The sequence below is a fragment of the Sebastes fasciatus genome, chromosome 12 (assembly GCF_043250625.1).
Source record: "Sebastes fasciatus isolate fSebFas1 chromosome 12, fSebFas1.pri, whole genome shotgun sequence".
Taxonomy (NCBI): domain Eukaryota; kingdom Metazoa; phylum Chordata; class Actinopteri; order Perciformes; family Sebastidae; genus Sebastes; species Sebastes fasciatus.
In genome coordinates, this window is record NC_133806.1 from 10,111,022 (window position 1) to 10,131,893 (window position 20,872).

The 20,872-nt window shown below is 38.8% G+C and overlaps 1 protein-coding gene across 3 annotated transcripts in view; it reads left to right on the top strand.

Moving 5' to 3' along the window:
• LOC141778671 (mannosyl-oligosaccharide 1,2-alpha-mannosidase IA) overlaps nt 1-20,872 on the top strand; it is a 216,038-nt gene that overhangs the window by 76,135 nt on the left and 119,031 nt on the right. For all 3 annotated transcript variants that reach the window (XM_074653059.1, XM_074653061.1, XM_074653060.1), the window contains exon 3: nt 19,342-19,438. In XM_074653059.1, coding sequence (XP_074509160.1) covers nt 19,342-19,438 — 97 coding nt within the window. The remainder of the gene's footprint in view (nt 1-19,341; nt 19,439-20,872) is intronic.

Genomic DNA, 20,872 nt, shown 5'->3' on the forward strand with positions numbered 1-20,872 from the left:
GAACATGAGTGCACCTGCGCAAGCTTGGAGGATGACGTATGACCTGCAGCTTCTACCATAGTCATACCTCATATTCCCATTTTAGAAACAACCTTCTTTTTTTTACTTTGAGCACAAAATTAATAATTTGTCCAAAAAAAATTGGCAAACAGTGTGGGTAATAAACTTAGGAAATGACTCAAATAAATATGAAATATCATAGAAATGCCAAAATACACTTGAGGGGGGCTTTAAACCACTGAATGACCATACGTGTTTTATTGGTCCACGTTGATCTTTTATTGGTCTGAACCGTTGCCCATCTGTGGTAAGTCAGTCATTCATGCAGACGACAGATGGCACGTTACAGACCTCTGATGCTGTCTTTATACAAATATAGTCTGTCACATGAAAATTAATTTTCCATTTTCTGCTCACTGTACCACTTCACTAGCTCATCAGAAAAAAACAAAGTAGCAGGAGATTTGAGGTGAGATGAGAGGAAAATAAGGGGGGATGGCAGAAAAATGGGAGAGGTGATGGAAAAAATGGACGGAGAAACAGTAAAGAGAATAAAAGATAAGGAAGGCAAGCACAAACGAGACGAAGGAAAACGAGAAATGAAAAAAGCTATACAGAATTGAAAGGATCAAGGGGCGAAACAATAACCTCGCGCAAAACTGCCAAGACGGACCTCTCGCGTCGTCTCTGCGGATCTTCTGTAATGGCCACGCTCAGAAAAGCAAGGCATTGCACCGACTCTAACTCATTTCCTCCTGCTCCCAGGACACATTTTAGCGGGTAAAATGGATTGAAACTCGAGCACAGAAAGCTTTTTTTGGAGAGACACAGAACTGCTTTAACACCATGTTCCTGGTCTGTGGCGCTTGAAGAACACAGAGGACCGACAACCTCCAAATGTGGCGGAAATTCTTTCTGCACTAACTTAACATAAAGGCGAGGCTGATTTTACTTGTGATTCCTGTGTGGAAATATGTGTAATAATTTAACTCACATTAAAGTGTACTAAAGCCATTTCTGTTTTATGGTGAAACATTTGCCTTGTTCAACAAGCTTTAATCCAAGCCCCTTACTCTGCCATGGCTGCATACATGTTTTGCCTGGGTTGCTTTAGTGGGAATGGAGCTGCTTTATACACAGACAAACTTTTCATATCCAATATTTATGCACCTTATCTGCTTCATTATGGCACCATAAGTTATATACTGCATCCAGTGCGAGTGTTCCTATTTATTAGCCGTAAACAGCGGTGGTGTCACAGTGAGTCAACTCCATGACTGCAGCCCCCCCAGGGAGGGAGTGGGTGTAAGTTACACAGCAGGAAGTTTCCAAGCTTCTAATTAGGCACATTTTTGATGCTTTTGGTGGATCAAAACTGAAATTGAATTTAAATACAGAAAATCATAAAGGATGCCATTTTATCATGAGAATGTTTCACATTTTTTGCCAGTCAGACTCTGTTTGGCTGGTCGGAATTTAAGGTGGGAAAAAAAATCGATTGACCTATGTATCGTGATTTTTTTTTTACGATTTTGAAATAGATTTTTTAATGCCAGAATTGATGGCAGAATTGATGTTTTCTTCATTTGAGTCAATGCAGAGGTAGAAGGAAGTTACCGCTTTTATTGTTGTAGTCTGAGTAACGTTACCACTTACCCATTCTGTATGTGTATATGTACAGTGGAATTGATACTTGTAGTTTGTTTTCTGTTTAGTCTGGTTCGGTGCACATTGCACAAATTAAAGCGGGCCAAATACAAAATAATTTGCTGAGGGGCGTGTACGAACGAGCAAATTTATCTTTTTTGTTTTGAGAGCTTCCACTTCTATGCAACATCGGACTTCTGCTGAAGACCAGATCAGTCCTCTCCCACTCATGTTAACCTGTTGTTTACCTGTGCCCATCTCAACAAATACCCACGCAGGCAGCCTGCGTTTTGGTTTGCTTGGAAACGGTCCGGTTGTTTTGTTCCTTAGCAGAGTACAATTACTGCATTCACCACTGCCCAAACGAACTGCACCAGAGTAAAACGGACTAAATATTGGCTTGTGAAAACAGCCTTAGGAGCCTATATAATGCATTGAAAGAAGATAACGCTCCATCTACATATAAAAATTGGGAGTGCATACTGTAGGTTTCGAAATTAAAGAAGTATTTGAACCCCTTTGAGACTGTAGCTGTTGTAAAGTTAGGCATATGTTCATATTGTTTTTATTAAGAATTTGCTCCAGTTGAGTGTTGAAACACCAGAAAGAGAAATTGCATATGATTGCAAAGAGGTTACTAAAAGACATCCCAACATGTCAGAGTAAAGGTTTGCTTCTTTCGCCCTTTCGTATTTTCTGATCCATTTGGAGTGGATCGATATCTTAGCATGTAAGTGTTCCTGTCACTCCAATAACATGGCCTTTCGAGTGCCTCAGATAGATGTCTGAGTGAGCATTCAGCCTTTTCCGTAGAGCAGATCACATTATTTTTCAGATACAATAATGTCCGATGTGGTAAATCTCTTTTTTCCCCTTCCAGGTTTGTGTTTCAAAAATGATACTGCAGACGTGATCAATAATCCCCTGTAGGCTTTACAAAGGGTTTTAATGCTTTCACATCACACCAATGGTACAATTTATTGCTCTGTGCTAAAAATATATGCAGCCATGGTAAAGGTAGTGCTGCTTTGGTTCGAAAACAAGCACAGACGTTTTAGATGTTGTCATTGGAAATACGAAGGTTAAACTAAACCTATCAATTTCTCATACAGGATTTAAAACTTTTTCTATAAGCTTAAGCGTTGTGATAAGATCTGTTCTATTTTTGAAAGTGACTTCTGAAACATTTTCTCAATTCCCTTCTCTGCAGTGGTCTCCCGTTTTCTTCACACTCATTTTATTCTGCTGCATAGCAAGGTTGTTTGTTTATGTTATGTGTTTATTAGGGCTGTCGATCGATTAAAATATTTGATCGTGATTAATCGCATGATTGTCCATAGTTAAACGCGATTAATCGCAAATTAATCAAACATTTTTTGTCTGTTCAAAATGTACCTTAAAGAGATATTTAATATTTTTTTTATACTAACTATTTAATACTCTTATCAACATGGGAGTGGACAAATATGCTTGCTTTATGCAAATGTATGTATATATTTATTATTGGAAATAAATTACCAACACAAAATAATAACAAATGTTGTCCAGAAACCCTCACAGGTACTGTATTTAGCATAAAAAATATGCTCAAATCATAACAAACTCAAGCCCAACAGGCAACAACAGCTGTCAGTGTGCTGACTTGACTATGACTTGCTAAAAACTGTCTGGAGCGTTATTTAGCCTCCTTCCTGACAAGCTAGTATGACATGGTTGGTACCAATGGATTCCTTCATTTTTCTAGTTTCATATGATGCCATCTAGCTTCACTCTAGCTTTAAAACTAAGCTTGCTATATTCTAAAAACCGCAAGTTGCGTTACTGCATCAAAGAAATTAGTGGCGTTAAAACGAATTTGCATTAACGTATTATTATCGCGTTAACCTTGACAGCCCTATTGTTCATGCTAAGAAAATCGGCTGATATTTTGTTATCAAATTCCTTAATTCCCAAATTATATCAGTATAGTCCTCAGTATCGATCAGGCCACCTATTTATATCGCAGAGTGCCGTAATTTTCACTATTAGCACCGTTAGTGACGAGCCACCGCCTATCCGCCTTAGCCGTCGTCATGTTGAGAGCTGTGCAGAGGCAACAGAAATGCTCCCTAAGACTGTTGTAATTTCCCAGATTTTGACCTCAATCTTTAATAACATATTCACTGAATTATCATCTGTTTCTATAGTCGGATGTCAGCAGGCCAGATGTCACTGCATGCTTCTTCAAAATTTACATCCAGAGAACTATTGATGTGTTAATATAGTCATGATCCGCTCAAAAGCTTAGGCTCCCATTGTTTTTAATTGAAGCTGATATTTCGGGGATTTACTGGATGTGGGTGTAGGCAGGGAGATGCCTGCTCTGCTGCGTGTGAATGTGGCGGCGGATAAGGAAGTGGAGGGTTATTATTGTATGAGCATTGAAATTGGCTCGTTTCTGAGTTGGGATTTCATTAAAAGTCAAAGAATGGGGCTGTCAAACAGTTCTGGCAAGGTGACTGATGTCTCCCAGCTACCTCAAAGGCAAAGAAAAGGAATATATAATTTTCCTCAACCTGCATTCATAGCTCAGCAAAAATGCATCTTGCATTTTAAATTGCTGGTGTATGAAAGTGATAATAGATTAAAGAACTGTTCCTTCAAGAGGTTATTCTACTTATCTGTACATGTAGCGTCTGCAGGCCCAGTTATTAAATTAGAAATAGGAGGTCTGTTAGTTTCCATGCTTGCTAATGGAAGGCAGGCAGAGGCTGTTTTATCCATTTTATTAAGTGCTTATTTCATGATTCATGATTTGTATAAGTTACTGGTGGTGGTGTATTGTTTCTGTTCACAAAACGAGACATTTGTATTTGGAAAGTAATGAATTGCAACAATAAATTCTCATTTCTCATTAATTTTATCTTATACGCCCGCATCATACTAATCAAATTAAGCAAAAACACACATTTGGTATTCTAATTGAGTCTTATCAACAAAAAATGTAATGAATTAATTGGTTTCATCGCTATTTTCTGTGGAAATGCTATTTTGAGGGAAAAATGCACCCAACTAATTCACCACAACATTTGGTATCCAAATGATTTTTTCACTCCTGAGAAGTCACATGTTCATTTAAGATGAAAGCAGTTGCGAGGTTGTTCATCTTTGAGTTCAAAGGCCTGTCTCTGTGTTTGAAGAATCATACGGGGATAGCAAGGTGTTTCAAAGCTACCAGCCCATATAGGAAGGGATCAGTCGTATTTGAAAAATGTCCCACTGGTGCCACTCCTGTCAGCCATCGTGAACTGGAGCAATTAAGAGTATAATGAATGCTGCTCGAACTTTACTTGTGAAAGTCTTGAAGAAGATTCTGTGTTTTTGGATCTGTGATCATGTGATAACATGATATAATAGGCTCTACAGGGAACCAAGAGGCAGTAGTGTTATATTTGAATTAAGTGAATTTATTGTACGTGGAATGGTTGAAAATTGGAAGCTGTTGCACCTTGTTTTCGGAAACTCATATTTCTTGTCAGATATAGGACGATTATTTTCATTATGTATTAATCTGCTAATTATGTTCTTGATTAACAAATTTAGTCAGTATTAAAGAGGACATATTATGCTTTTGTGCTTTTCCCTTTCCTTTAGTGTGTTATATAGTTTTGTGTGCATAATAAAGGTCTCCAATTGTTACAAAGCCCAAAGTCCACACCAAAGGGAGTTACTCTCCCCCACAGAAACACTACTCCTGAACTGCCTGAAACGCCTTGCTTGAAGTCCCGCCTTTTCTTCCGTAATTTACAGCCGGTATGAGAAAAGCAAAGTGTTTTTTGAACATTGAAGCATGTAAATATGTTAAGTATGCACCTAAAAATAAGCATAATAGATCCTCTTTAAATGTCCAAAAGTAGTGAAAATCAGCCATCACAACTTCGCAAAGGCCGAAGTGATGCCTTGAAATGTTTTAATTTGTCCAACCAATAGCCCAAAACTTTTAATTTGCTGACAAATAAATGTCACAAATCCTCATATTTGAGAACATAAATTTAACTTTCTGTGTAATTTGTTGGCTAAAATTGTGTGATGAAGGGAGGCTGATTTGAATGGCCCACATCGACAGTGTTTTTCAGTTGTTTCCCGTTTCGCACATATAAGTTCCCGTAGCAACAAACCATTGAGAAGGTCAGAGCTGATTCTGTCTCAGCAGCAGTATAGTGGGTGAACCAGTCAGCAATCTGAAGGGTTCTCTGACCTATTGTGCTGCAGACTTGCAAAATGTCAGGATGGTCAACTCACCACAGGAAAACACACCGTAATGCCTGACACCCTTCACCAATGGCACGCTGTGAGGTGGTTGGTTGTTTTTTCTAAATCAGGAAAACTCATGTTGAAATGAATCTGAACACCAGTCAGGTGACACTTCATTTCATCAGAAATGAACATCTCTTGTAAAAATCACGCAGCTCTCCTCATCTTACCTCGATAAATCTATTAATGGTGCTCCCTTTTTCTCTCCCTGGTGCATTTGAGCTAGACCTGATCTACTTGTACATCTTCCTCTCAAAATAACTTCTGGTAAAACTCTTCTTCCGGTTGTCACTAAGTGATAACACCTACAGATGGTTGGTGGTGGTGAGGCCTGTGGCATTGTTTGAAGCTTCCTACAGTCTAATGGGCACAGCGGGCTCACCATCATGATCCACACAAGACACTGTGTGGTTCCCAGAGTGGAACCCTATCCCCAGGCAGCCCACTCAAATTGGCAATTTCTTGCAGACAAATTACTTCCCACTCCCCCGTATGTCCTTCTTTCACCACCCTTTCCCCCTGTGCCTTTATCTTCTGCTTTACTCTCTCTAATAATACTGTAAAAGCTCTGTAATGGTTTGTATTTCCTTTCACTAACCCCCTCATTTCCCGCACCATCCCTGCAATTTCATTACTAGCTTGTTTTTGAAGAGAGAGAGCTGCTGTCAGCAAGATGATTGAGAGGGGAGGACAGCAGGTTAGGGGTGTTCTGGAGAATTATTGGGTGTGTGATATTTCTTGTGAAAGTTCCTGTTACTCCACTAAGTTTAGAGACCACTCAGCTCTTCACTCCTTCAGATTCCATCAACATTTCTGGCAAGGTCCATTGATTGGGTCGGCTCGGTGATCCAAGGAAACTGAAAGAGGGAGAAACGGTTTGACTGGAGCCCCGAGAGCTCTTCTGCAGACAAACACTGAATGCTTGAAAGAGAGAGAGAGCAGCTCGGCTAAAGCAAGTGTTAATCCAGTGTTTCAATCAAAGTTGCCACCCCAAACAGTGACTGATGTTGAAGCTCTTGAGTATGCAGACATAAACTTTGCAGTGTATTTTGCATTTGTATCTAAAATATGTAAAACAAATTAGCGAATTCTACATAATTTCTTTATATTTTAATACTTATTGAAAACATTTTGTAGGACTTTCTTGAAACAATTGTTCTTTCTGATTCTTTTCACCTTATACCCCTGTATATCTTATACGTATATATGGATGGCGTCACAGAGAATATGTCCATATGTTATACAGTCTATAGTCTCCACCAACTCCTGAGAGAAATATCTTGACTCTTTAGCTGCTTAATGCTCCACAATGTTCAATATCTAATCACTAACTTTTCGGTTAAAGTAATGCTGCCCGTCTCTCTTTTTGCTAACATTGTTGAGGATGCAGTAGTCTTGTTTGAATAAACTTAATTTTAATTGTCAATAGATAAACCGTAGATTATAAAAAATGCACCGTGTCTGCCCATTTTAAGACAAAGTCCTAAAATGATTAATATTATTCTGATACTAACTTCCATTAATACAGTTTTAAAGCCATAGTAAGGTCTATTCACAACTTTATTGTCATGTCTCTCGTTCTCCATTGCTCATCGTCATCTGGCTCTTCTGGGGCCATTTAGGCACGTTAATACTCCAGGTCTACATCCCCAACAACTAAATACCTGAGTCCAGACATTTTAATAGGCTCCTTGTGGCGATTCTCTCTCTTGGCATGAATCTTTCATGTCGCTTTGGAACTCTCAACCACCAGTGGGAGACGCTCAGGAGACGACTTGGCACAGGCCACATATCTCTCCTAATGATCCGTTTTGGAGCGATCCACGAGGACACCTGCCAGAGAGATAAAGCAGGATACAGGCAAATACATATGTGCACATATTACACCAGCGTGAATTTACATTATGAAGACCAACATTGATTTGAATTCCATGCTCTAAAAATCAAGAAATTTTAAAAGATGGTTACCAACAATTCACCAGAAAATCACATTGGATAAACACAATGGAAGCCAGTTCTCTTGGTATGATCTGCAAAATCAAATCTGAAGCTTTACAGCTCGAATCCAGGTGTCCGCATCAGTTGTAACAGTGATTTTGCTCAAATGATGTGTCTTGCAGCTGGGTGTAAGCATTTCAGAGTGTACAAAGGCTTGATGACTCAATTATTGTTAATTACAAGGACTGTGCAGACATATTCTAATCAGAAGTCTGTTGTGGTTTTGGTGTACAGTTACTTTGTATATTTTGTAGCTTTACACAAGAGTAGTAGTTTTGAATATTCCTTCATAACACAACTCCCTATTTAAAAAAATGTGTTCTATCAAGGGTGTTATTTCCACTGGGGCAGGAGCTTTTGTATTTTCAGGTTGATTTTTTTTTACTGAAGGCTATCATTTTAGTTTTTCCTCTTACTGTCCAGTTGCCATAGTCCAGATTAGAGAAGATTTGAGTTGATAAAAATGTTGATACACTCATCTGAGTCTCCTTCAATGATTACCATTTGCTCACAGTAATGACATAAATGAGCTGCAGCGAGTGCTCTGCCAACTTTTCCCTTTCAGGCCACATACAGGCTGCCCAGGCTTATTGGTGGAGCCCGTTGCTGCTGAATGCAACCTGAAAAGAATACCTGCAGATTAGGGGTGGGAATCACCAGAGGCCGCACAATACGATGTTATCACAATACTTAAGTCACGATACGATCTTATTGTGATTTGAAACATTTTGCGATATGCAATAAGATAAGATATATTGCGATTTATTATCTTTTTTTTTTCAATTGCAAATTATGCAGTTTCTCAACATCTGTTTTATCTAATAAGATACAGTTTTCACTCAGTTCATCTCAGAATTTTCAGAGGGACCCCTTTGAAAATGGCCATGCCAGTTCTTCTTTGCCAAAATTTTGCTTAACTTTGGAGCATTATTTAACGTTCTTCCCGACAAGCTAGCATGACATGGTTGGTACCAATGGATTCCTTAGATTTTCTTGTTTCATATTATACAAGTATTTTTCATTAGTTTTAAGAATGAGCCCACTACAACCTCTGAAAGACAGAATAGCAGTCAGATTGTTAGGAGCTTAATAGTTTATATAATAAAAGGTTTATACTTGACGTGTGTGTATTGATAAAATATTGCCACTCAAAATATTGCTATGCTGTAGTATATTCCCCCCCCCCCCTCCTCCCCCCCCCCTACTGCATATACTAATCATGGCTGAGAAAGGTACTAACAATCATGTTTAATTTGTAAAATTAAATACATTTAATCTATATTTTTTTATTTACAGTTAATATTATTTTTAAAAGACACAATAATTAAATGTCAAAGGTGAGACTGCACAGAGCTGTGTGAAGATGGAAGATGAATGAAACTTGAAACCAAAGATTGTCCTCCTAGGAAGTCAATCCCCTAGAGCCCAATGGAGTTAATATCTATTAATGTCTTCCAAGGGAATAGTTTATATGTAAGACCAAAGAGTGGAAACAGCTGATGAACAGCGTCAACTCCAAACTACAGCAAGTCATGAGAGAAAATACATATAGTTATAACTCTTTTGGAATAACCAAGTGGGGAAAAACCCATGTTGATGATTATGGTGGTAATTTAATTTAGTTTTATGGTTACTGTGAATCGCCGCTGGTTAGATTATTAAAATATTAGCACCCTTACCCTTCAGAAGAATTATCACTTCATCTAAACTTCAGATTCAAACCGCTCCCTCTGGCAAAATCTCATTATACCGTCTCTTCCTCTGTGACAATACTTTTGGTTTAGAAGTTGCTTGTTAATGTCTTCTTTTCTTTTTTAAATACATCATTGCCTCAAAGAAACCTTAGTTCAGATTGTCTCCACTGAGTTCAGATTGTCACTGCTGTGTGTCAGAATTAAACGTCAAAGATGAGACAGCACAGAGCTGTGTGAAGATGGAATTACATCCTCTGTTAGAAAGTATATCTATATCTGCATTAACAATGCAGAGGTTTACATAGCATTTCTATTACATAGCATTTCTATTTGTTGTTATGCTACCATTATTATGGAACGCATAATAGAGTCCTACAGGAGGTCATAAAACCCGGAAATGAGTTAGCATTATAGCATTTTATCATCTTAATTTCTGCAATAATCCAAAATCTAATATGGAATAATCCCATTGGCTTTTTGTCGAGAGAACCAGGGCGATGCTAACTTCCTGGTTAGCCTACAAAAATACGTCATCCCTGGAGCACTCTATATCCCCATTTTACTTTTAAATAATCAGATTTTACTTCATTGTGCCCCCCGCCTCCCCCTACACACACACACACACTACTGAAGCAGACCTACGTCCTTGTATTCAATGGATACGGTCATCTGATTTTGTGATTGACTCCAGACATTCATTAATTCCATGCATGAATGATCTGCAGCTCGGTGCTGCCCGGTTGTCCAACTTTTGGCTCTTGTTTTGGGACTTGCTCGTAATTGACCACGGTGTTGTGCTGACTCAGGATGAGACCTCCCTGGCCTTCAGAGCCCTACAAGGCTCTGTCACCGCTCACCGTAAATGTGGTTTTAATAGGAAGGAAATTCTAATACTGGAAGCTGGAGGAAGTGTGAGAGCGGGAGGGAAATGTGCAAGTTAAGGTCGGAAGTTCAGGGGGAAACGGTGGGGGGAAAGCTGATTCTGTATCTTCGCTGCCAAAGGTCCCCTCGGTTTCTAGTGATGACACAGCACCTCGTTAACGCAGCGGTGTCTTGGGGCTGCCACGCCAGGGTGCTGGGATGATTTATTACCCATGATCCACCCAAAGCCTCCTCAGATTAAAGGGATGCCTCACTCACAGAACCAAACATAACAACTGCATTACAAAACGTGCAGGGTGGGGAAGTGTCAAGTGTGCTTTGAGGCATGCTTTATGTATATTTATAAGACTCGTGGTATGAAATGATCCGTGTTGTTTTAGCTGAGAAAGAGGTACTGTGGTCAACGTGGTTTACACAGAGTTTTGTCAGCGTTTTGAGCAGAGAGACTGTATTTAGCTCAATTTACAAATTGAATAGTAGAAGCACACAGCTTTGTGTGTTTAGCAAAAACAATGAAGAATGGAGTCCCCATAAGCTTTCTTTTACTGAGCGGTTGAAGCTGTGGCTCATTAATAATCAAACATGAACATCTTCTTCTTATTCGTTCCTTTCCTTGCATGCTTTTTTCTATTCTGTTTGTATTTACTCTATGGATTAGAGCTAACTGCCATGTGTTATACTGTGGCATTATGAATTGGTGGATATGTACTGTTCTATCTTGTGTGTATTTATATATATTTTTTTCATTAATTCAGTATGATATGCAGTTTTATGTCTTTCTGTTGCTCTGGCAGTCAAAAATAAGATTGATCAGTTAGGTTTTATTTTATCTTACCCTCACTAGTATAGAAACATCATGCTGTATGACCAACGTAGGAAACTTGGAAACTCACGTCCAGAGTGTTGCTTCTGCATACTACATGCTGTTTGAAGTATGCCCGTGCCAGACGGTACCACGAGTGTGTACATTTTCAACATGGAAGGCCCCAGTGGGAATCAAACTCTGGACCCTGGAAGTATATTTCATGTTATATAACCACTACACTGCACTGAACCTCTTTTTTTTAAAGGCAGAAACACACCAGAAACCAAGGAGACTGAAATATTTCCCTTTCCTTTTCAAAAATGTCTAGTGTTACTGAAAACTGAACCATGTCTGAAGCTATCTACAAGTGAGACTCTGGGTATATGCGGATTCCCATTTCGCTTATTTTTGCTGTTTTTCCCCACAATTTTCTAATAAACATGTAGAAGTATAAGAGAAGGTTGTAGCTCAGCCCTCTGCAGCTGTAGGCTTTTCTAGTATTTTATAATTCCGCATTGTGTGTGTATACAGTATATCAGTGTAGAGTTCAGTTCCCACAGCAGGGTTCTTTGAAGAAACCCACACAGCTACACGACGTGTTGATATCAGGGGTGGGGGGTGGGGGGCTGAGGACTGTTGCTGTGCCTTCAGCAGAAGATCTGCTCTAATTAGTTGTCCAGAATAAGCTACAAATTGTTCAGCCCACCAGTTAATCTCTGCTTAGCTACCTCTCCTGGGCCACGCGGGGGCCAGCGACTCCCAGCTGGCGGTACCATGTTTACAATGAACCAGTATAGTGATCTTCACTGGTGGTTCAGCCCACTTCAGGCCACACTGTTGGCTAATTAGCTACAACCACAGTGAACATGAATTGTCAAATCTTTTTTTTTTTTCTGTAAAAGATATATTGTCCTTGTGAAAGTGGTAACCCATTACTTGCACTTTTCACCAGTACCAATAAGCCGCAGCCTCAGAGAAAAACCATCTGTGCAGACTAGTTTTTACTTGAAACCAAAGATCGTCACCCAAGGAATCTAATCCTCAGAGCCCAATGGAGGAAATACCGAGCAGCATGTCTTCCCAGGGAATGGTTTGTATGTAAGACCAAAACATAGAAACAGCTGATGAACAGCATCAACTCTACAGCAAGTCAAAAAACACATAGTTATAACTATTTGGGAATAACCCAGTGGGAAAAAAAACTCATGCTGATGACTATGGCAGTAATTTAATTTGGTTTTACGGTTACTGTGGATCGCCGCTGGTTAGATTATTAAAATATTAGCACCCTTACCCTTCAGAAGAATTATCACTTCATCTAAACTCCAGATTCAGACCTCTCCCTCTGGCAATATCTCATTATACCGTCCTGTCATCTCTTCTTTTCCTTTTTTTTTTTTAATACATCATTGCCTCAAAGAAACCTTAGTTCAGACTGTCTCTGTTGCTGTGTGTCACATAGTTCTTTGCCTCTGCATCATCCTTTGAAATTGCTAAACAACGTGCTGGAGAAGTCTCATTCTGCAGTGATGGATAAAACAAGCTTTAAAAGCCTCTCTAGTGGCCCATGGTGACCAGGCTGACAGGTACTGTAGATTCAAATTTACCTAAAGTGGTGTGAACTGGCTTTAAACTACTTTGCTTTTAATGTTGACACAGTAGACTATCAAGGTCATGATGGCACTTTATCTTCTTTCTGTTCTACACCTGTGCTTTTCTAGTTTTCTGTCCAGAGAGACTTGCTATTGCTCTGAACGGTGCAGAGGAAACCCTGCAGACTAGTTCGGTGTCCATGCTGGGGTTTTCTAAGAAGGCGAAGACCAGCTTGGAGATAATTGTTCCCCCCTGTGGTTCCATTTCCTCTGGGAGTGTTAAATTTTTTCTTTAAAGAGGAGAAGGAAAGTGAATATTGCTGCAGTTTCAGGCCTTTCTAAGCTCTTCCTGTGTTTGTGTTAGGGGTGGGGGAAAAATCAATATAGCATAGTATCGCGATATTTTGCGAGCCTATATTGTATTGATACATGGACGTTAGTTATTGATCTTTTATCAAATAAATTAATTATATGCTAGAAAACCTAAGAAATCGTTTATTACCGATAATGTGTTTTGTGTTGTGTTGGATAAGATGAAAACCGTGATATCTCTACCTCAGGCTTTTGAGTTGATGCGGCGTAAATGTAATCACTTATGCAACTGATTGTGTCACTTTTATGATCTGGTTAATGTTTTGTGACCATTGCATTATGAGCAGTGCATGACTTCTGACCTATACGGTTTTAGGTATTGGCACGTTGTACCAATCCCTGATTCATTTTAATCACTGGCTCTGTTCAGTTATTGATCTCCTCTGCCCAACAACCAGCCAATTAGTTTAACCAAAGAACGGTCAGTGTCCTGTCAGAGCACGTCTGCGTCTGCTTTTTGTGCCCCTGGAAATGAATCATTCATCCGTTGGCTCTCTTGGAGTAGCAGCGTTGAGGGCGGCGTGCTCTGCCGTGGCTGCAGCTATTGATTAGCGCCGTGTGTGTTGTGTGCTGTGATGATGGGTTGTTACATCAGCAATCCTACGGCTGCGTGACCCCGGTCCTCCCACACTGTGACCTTCCGCAGCGCACAACAGCAGGGATGTGAAAACACAATGCCAGATATCTGTTTCCCTCCACCGGAATGAAACATCTTCAGTGTGTGGCAGCAGGAAGCTCAGCCAGATATGCTTATGGAGTGTGAGTTGGATCGTGCTTACATTTTGGCATGGAGACTAAGCTTTTCCTGACATGTTTTTAGTATCCTAAGACTCCCAGCCGGGCCTAAGCATCGTGGAATTATGTATTTTTAAGATGTTAGATAAAACGTGTTATACAAGTAGCAAACTCCTTTTAAGGAATAACTGTGCGTAGGTTGTGTGCTTAACGGGAGTGTCGGTGTGCGGTCGAGAGACAGAGAGAGCATGTGTGTGAAGGACAGTGAGTATGAAGTTAACAGTAACGTTATAGCTGTGAATGTAGCAGTGCAGTGTGTGCAATTTAGGCTGTCAGTTAATAAAGGCTACAACTCCCAAGCCAAGTTCCCGTGTCTAGCTCGTCACTTGCTGATTAAAGTGAAAGGGGGTTAGCCAAGATGGACGACATGACAGCTTCCCAAAAGTGAAGCCAAAACATCTCATTTTAGGTAGTTCTTATCACACTGATGTATGTTCAAGTGTTCATTTTTCTGATAAGTTTGGTTTTAATTCGTTATTTGATGCTATAAAAATGGGGTGAGACGTCATGATTGACAGCTGCTCTGTGTGAAGTAGTCCGGAGACAGAAGTTCGGGAATTGTACGATAGAAGAGATGTAACTTTAACTTTCCATAACCGTCACGAGTCTGTGTAATAGAACATGTGTCAATTTGATCATAAATGTAGTTATATTATGGTTAGTTGTTGTGTCTTTCTAGCCGAACAGTTACCGTGGTGCTAACAGAGCATTTAGGTAGCTCACGCTAACGAGCTGCGGTCGTGCTCGGCTCGTGATTGACTCGGGCAGGTGTGTGGGCGGGACCTCGATAACGCGGCTCCAGCCACCCGATCACTACTGCGCAGACTCTGGCTCCAAATGACGCCAACTCATAGTAAATACAAATTAAAGGTACATGGTAATCTTTAATCACAAACTGCTAAATTGAGTCTAGGTAGGTAAGCATTTTGACAAAAACAATCACTGGGTTCCACCTTATAAATATATTATATAGATATTTTATATCTGATCGTGGGATGACACGTTATACACCCATATACTGAAGGTGTGATTATTGCAGTAGTGGATTGTGCGCTGTTCAATTCTTCTTTGTTGAGTTTCAGTCCGCACAATCAGATCTGTAGCAAACACCGTCAGTAAGCTACAGTAGCAAGAAAGCTCAGCATGTCATAATAGGAAAGGGAAAAGTTGAACAAAAACTTAAAATAAATAAATTAATAAATTAGGTAATCAATTTCAATTGATTAATCCATATAATTATATGCTGCTTATCCGGGCCCAGGTCGCTTTAATTTGATTAACTATGTCATTAGGAATTATTGTTATATCCTGCTGGGAAGTACTGAAAAGAAGTGATATAATGATACATAATTCTAGACCTACTGATTATCCATTCATAATTTAATACCATGGCCATTTTAATCATGAAACAGGTATTAGATTGCATTCTATGAGGTATTAAATAGTTCTTAAGATGTTTTGAGTGTAACTTGATGTAACTCTGCTTGTATTAAGAGAGTGGAAATATCTGTCAGGATATTCTTTTTGACAAGTTTTGTAGCAATCCAGAGGTGCAACTAAAGATTATTTTCATTATCGATTAATCAGTTGCTTATTGTTTTGATAAATCATCTATAAAAGAGTATAAAACAGAAATATCCATGATTTCTCAGTGCCAGCTGCATTATTTATTCCCTTCTTTTAGAGTCATGTCATCGCTGATTAATACTGCCATTTTACATTTTCTATGCCTTCAGTCATGCGGTTTGAGCATACCATCTGCCTGTTTGCTGTTTTCCCCAACACTTATTTGATGATGGTCGTAAAGTCCTGCTTCAACTCGCAGGTTCCATACTGCCATTTGATCATTTCGGCAAAGACCGTATGATATACTGAACGTCCTTCAAATAAACGCAGAGGGACACGGAGTTCTAACATTTACCAAATCCTACATTTTGTGCAAATACTTTTTTTTCCCCCTATTACTTTTGTTCTTCTGCCTATAAAGCCGCCAGACGAGCGAGACAGGCTGACATTATAAAAGATGGAGTAAGTTTCAAATATAACTTGAGACATTTGCTGGTTTCCATTCTGGGAGGCAGAACATCCTGTCGGGACACAATCAGACTGGCAGCGGGTATTTTGTTCTGTTGTTCTGAAGAAAAGTATTACCTTTGTGAACATATTTCCACCATAAGATTCATTGGTGTTATTTCCTTTAATCATATTGTGTGCTTGTTTTTCGCATTATGCGAGATTGCTGCATACATTATAAGTATTTGTTTTTGCAAATGGGAAAAAAAAGCTCTGTTTAAAATGCTGCTTTCTCAGATTTAATGCCGTACTCTAGATAAAAATAAAAACACAAAACAACAAAGATGACCCTAATGTGTTGTTTCTTCTGATCTATGAATGTTTTTCAGTACGTAGTGCTTTAATGTGTTGCCGCACAAATGCCAAATCACAAATTAAACTGGCACAGTAGCTTCAAAATAGTTTAATGTCATATAATTCACCTGAAATTAAATCTCAACTCCCTGACCCGCTCTTTCCTGAACCTGAGGACAGTTAAAATGTATTTGAACATTTGGGTCTTTTATGGCCACTGTGGTTGTGTTAGTGTGAGAAATGGCTGGAGCTCTGTATTCTTTGAGGTGTCTATAATGAGCTTTTTAGGGTGAGAGGATTTCCAGCTGGAGGCCTTGTCAGAGGTAATCGGATTCATGTTGTCTACTCCTCTCAGGCTTATACAAGCCCACCTCTGGAGAGCCGGTGTAGTATTGATAATACAGATGACATCGTGTTACTGTGAATATCCAGAGAGGCGAAAAAAATCAAATCCTGGACTATCCGTCCATCTTTCCACAGATTGCATGAAGGGTACCCACTCTCTTCACGTCTGTTTGATCGTGCTGAAGACAATTGAATTTCATGAACATGTCGACATTCTTGAAAGCACTTCTTGAGTCAAGTGTGTACTCGCAGATGGAATTATTTTTCATTTTGTTTCAAGGCTATATTGTTCATATGCGCATGAATCACGACATCTCTTTGATGATGATATGAGGGAAAACAATCATTTCTTTAAAATAATTCGGCTGCTTGGCTTGCAAAGAAATGATAGCAGCTGAATCATTAGGAAATATGGCTCAATGCTCTACTGTCATACATGAGAGACATCAGTGCAAATATAAAGAACCAAGAAGCCTGTCTTCGTCTAAATTAATTTCCATAACAACAAGGGGATGGTGTGAGATATAAATATATAAATTTAAACCTACACATATACAGTAGAATATACTTTCACACCTATAGAACCCTTATTTTCTAAGGATCTCAGTATGTCCATATTTTGGTCAAGGAGTGAAATATCGCAACAACCATTTGATGTATTGCCAAGAAATTCATGCTCCCTAGACGTTAAATCCTAATGACTTTGCTGATCCTCTGACTTCTCCTCTAGCATCACAGTGAGGTGATTCTTAGTGAAATATCTCAACAAATACTTAATGGATTGCCATGAAATTTGGTACTTATTTCCATGCCCCCCTCAGGATGAATCGTAACGTGATCTCTTAATTTTTAATCCAGCGCCATCATTAGGTCAAACTTTTTTATTTGTCCAAAACTTTGGTTTATGACCAAGTAACTGCAACAAGTTTCATCACAATACGATAATATATCGATACGATATTTGCTAATATCACAAAGTCTGCCACGATACGATTTTGATTTTATTCAATTCAGGGGCCTGTAACGTAGGGCTCGGCAATATATTGATATTCTATTGATATTGTGATATGAGACTAGATACTGTCTTAGATTTTAGATATCGTAATATCGTAATATATATTTTCCTGGTTTTATAGGCGGAATTAGAGTAAAGGGGTGCAATTTTTTTTACCTTACCAGACTGGCTTTGCACTTAGTCATTATATCAACATTACTGATGATTATTTATAAAAAATCTCTCAATTTTCTAACAGCACCAATGTTCAACCCTACGATATCGTTGCAATATCGAGGTATTTGGTCAAAAATATTGCGATATCTGATTTTCTCCATATCTCCCAGCACTACTGTGACGATATCACATATGAGATGATATCATATGCCCATTTAACACATAATTACATTTATATACACTCACAAAAAGCAACTAAAATATGATTTGACAATGTTATTACTGGGCTCTGTAGGAAGGAGGTGGGCTTGGATGGAAATGTTTAAATAGACGTGCCATGGGAATTTCAAAATAAAGGCGTATCTTAAAGATGGTGATATGTATCAATGTTTTCACTTTGCATTGATGATATCGGATCGTTGATCATTGAATCGATACATCGATCCAGATCGATGTATTGTTTCACCCGTAGTATGTAGTGCTTAATGATAGCATGTTAACACACTGAACTTAAGTGGTGAACGTGTTAAACATCACACCTGCGAAACAGGAGCCTGGTAGCATTGTTACTGTCTGTATATTACTTGTTCTGCTATGTGATATCGGTTTGGAAACACCTGACAAAGATCTCTGATAGATTGAAATGTTTTTCCATTAGATAAAATGTAATCAGCTGGGAGCTATCAGTATAGTGTGCAGATTCTTGTCTGACTTCTGACTTCAATTAGATTTTTGATCCAGCACCTGTATACGCTCTACACTTTGTCTGGAATTGTCATTGTGAGCATATTGGCTTGCTCTTTTTCTGTGTTTTTTGTTGGATGTTCTGAATTTATTTGATTAGTATAAACCAACTTTCTCTTACATGCTTCTAAGCTAATTGTAACTCTGTCGCTGCAGGCACAGACGCCTCACTCAACTTTGGGCTTTTCAGCTGAAATTATTACACTTTTTGTCTTCATCTCTCACTACCCTGTCTGGCTTTCTCTGCATCAAAGACAAGTTCCTACTTCACATCACATCAAATCTCATCCAAATCACTTTTGTGTCAGCAGCAGTTGGGGAGGAGTACAGAGCTTCAATTTCAGAAATACTTTCTTCTCCAAGATACGTTCTTATCTAGTAAAGTTGCTTTTCATCTACTGGCATTGTTCAATCTTTAATTTAGGAGGAGCAGCTGCAGGGGAAATGTCAATCTTATTGTTTAGCGGTGCGGTTTGTGTGTGTTAATTGCATGCCTGTCCTTAAGCCCGTCTGATCAACAAGCTATCATTCCCTTTGCCTTTGAGCTACACCAATCTAATTACGTCTGGGTTCGGACGTGAGTTGCTTTGCTATCAGTCCAATGACCAGTATGTCTGCTCTCTGTTCATGTTGCAGATGATGAAGTTTTCCTGGGACAACTACAAGCGCTACGCCTGGGGCAAGAATGAGCTGCGGCCTTTGACGAGAAACGGGCACATTGGCAACATGTTTGGTGAGTGTCTGCTCAATTTGTTTTGCTCGAGGCTCAAAAGGCTCAGAAAGGTCATATAGCTTGACCTGTTGACCTTTTTTTTCTGGAAAGGTTTTATGCACAACAGACTAAAACTAAACAAGGAGATATTTTGTATTATGTAACGTGGAAGAATTGTAACAAGTTGCTGAACATTTTAATTATTTCAGGTGAATAATCTCTCTCTACCATATTCTCTACCAGCCTTAAAACTTTGGATTTATTTTGTATTGAAAAGTAGAATTAAATTAAAAATAGACATGGGATCAACAATTCAACAACCAAAGCTTTCTTCAACAAACTCAATAAGCTCAGAAACGTTTTCTTTGCTTTTTTTTTTACTGGACAACAACGAGGAAGAAGCCAAGAACCAGCAAGTTTAGTTGAGTTGCCGTCTGTTAAAAATTTGAGACACGTGCAAAAACTAAAGTGAGGCTGATGATCAAATTGACATTAAAGAAACTGCTTCCCTCAAGGGGAATGGAAGCATATTGTTTTCCCTGAAACATAAAAAAAAGAATCTACGATTTGCAGGGTATTTCAAGCACAAAAGTTATATTCTGCATCAAGCCACACTGATATTATGGAAGCATAACGGATATCACAAGGAAACTAAAAGTGAAAAGTGCAGGCTGCCCTTTAAGCTGCATTCAACCCAAAACTTACAGCCAACTCTCTTTAAAGTAAAGAAATAAGCGAAGCAATTTCATCCTGTATTTTTTATTTGTGGACTACGTTGTATGTGGAACATATTTTTTCCATAATTAGACATGTTTGTGCATAAAGGTGATGTTTTCATCCAGAGAAGACTAATAGGGAAGCGTTGTGGTGGACACTAAGACGGATAGCTGCGTGTTGTGTCCTACCTGCAGCCAGGTTATTTATATTTTCTCTAAATTATTACTTATATCTGGGTATTCCTCTTTGTGCTGTGCTGTGACTTGGATTCTGTTTTGCCCCATTTGGCACTGTTGGCTTACTGCATACAACAATGTTGATATTGAATAGTCGTTTAAAATATTTATTGAATAAAAAGGCCCCAAAAAAAGAATTTCAGGATGTGAACTTGGGCTCTGGGAGATTGTGATGGGCATTTTTTTTTAAAAACTTTTTTCTGATGTTTTACTGATGAAATGACTATTGATTAATTAAAATACTAATCGGCAAATTAAGTAAGTAGTTGCAGCCTTAACTGACAGGTTGGCGAAGGCAAGCAACCATGAGGTGGTAAATCTAATTGTAATAGTTTTTTTTGGGGTATGTGTGTAACAATAGTTTAACTTGCTATAAGTTCAAAGTAGGCAAAAACTAAAAACGTAAAGCTGAAACAAACTGTGGATTTTATTTTTTTTAATCCTTCCACTGCTTCTTAAAACAAATCATAATGAATTAAATTTTAAGACAATCTTCTATTCT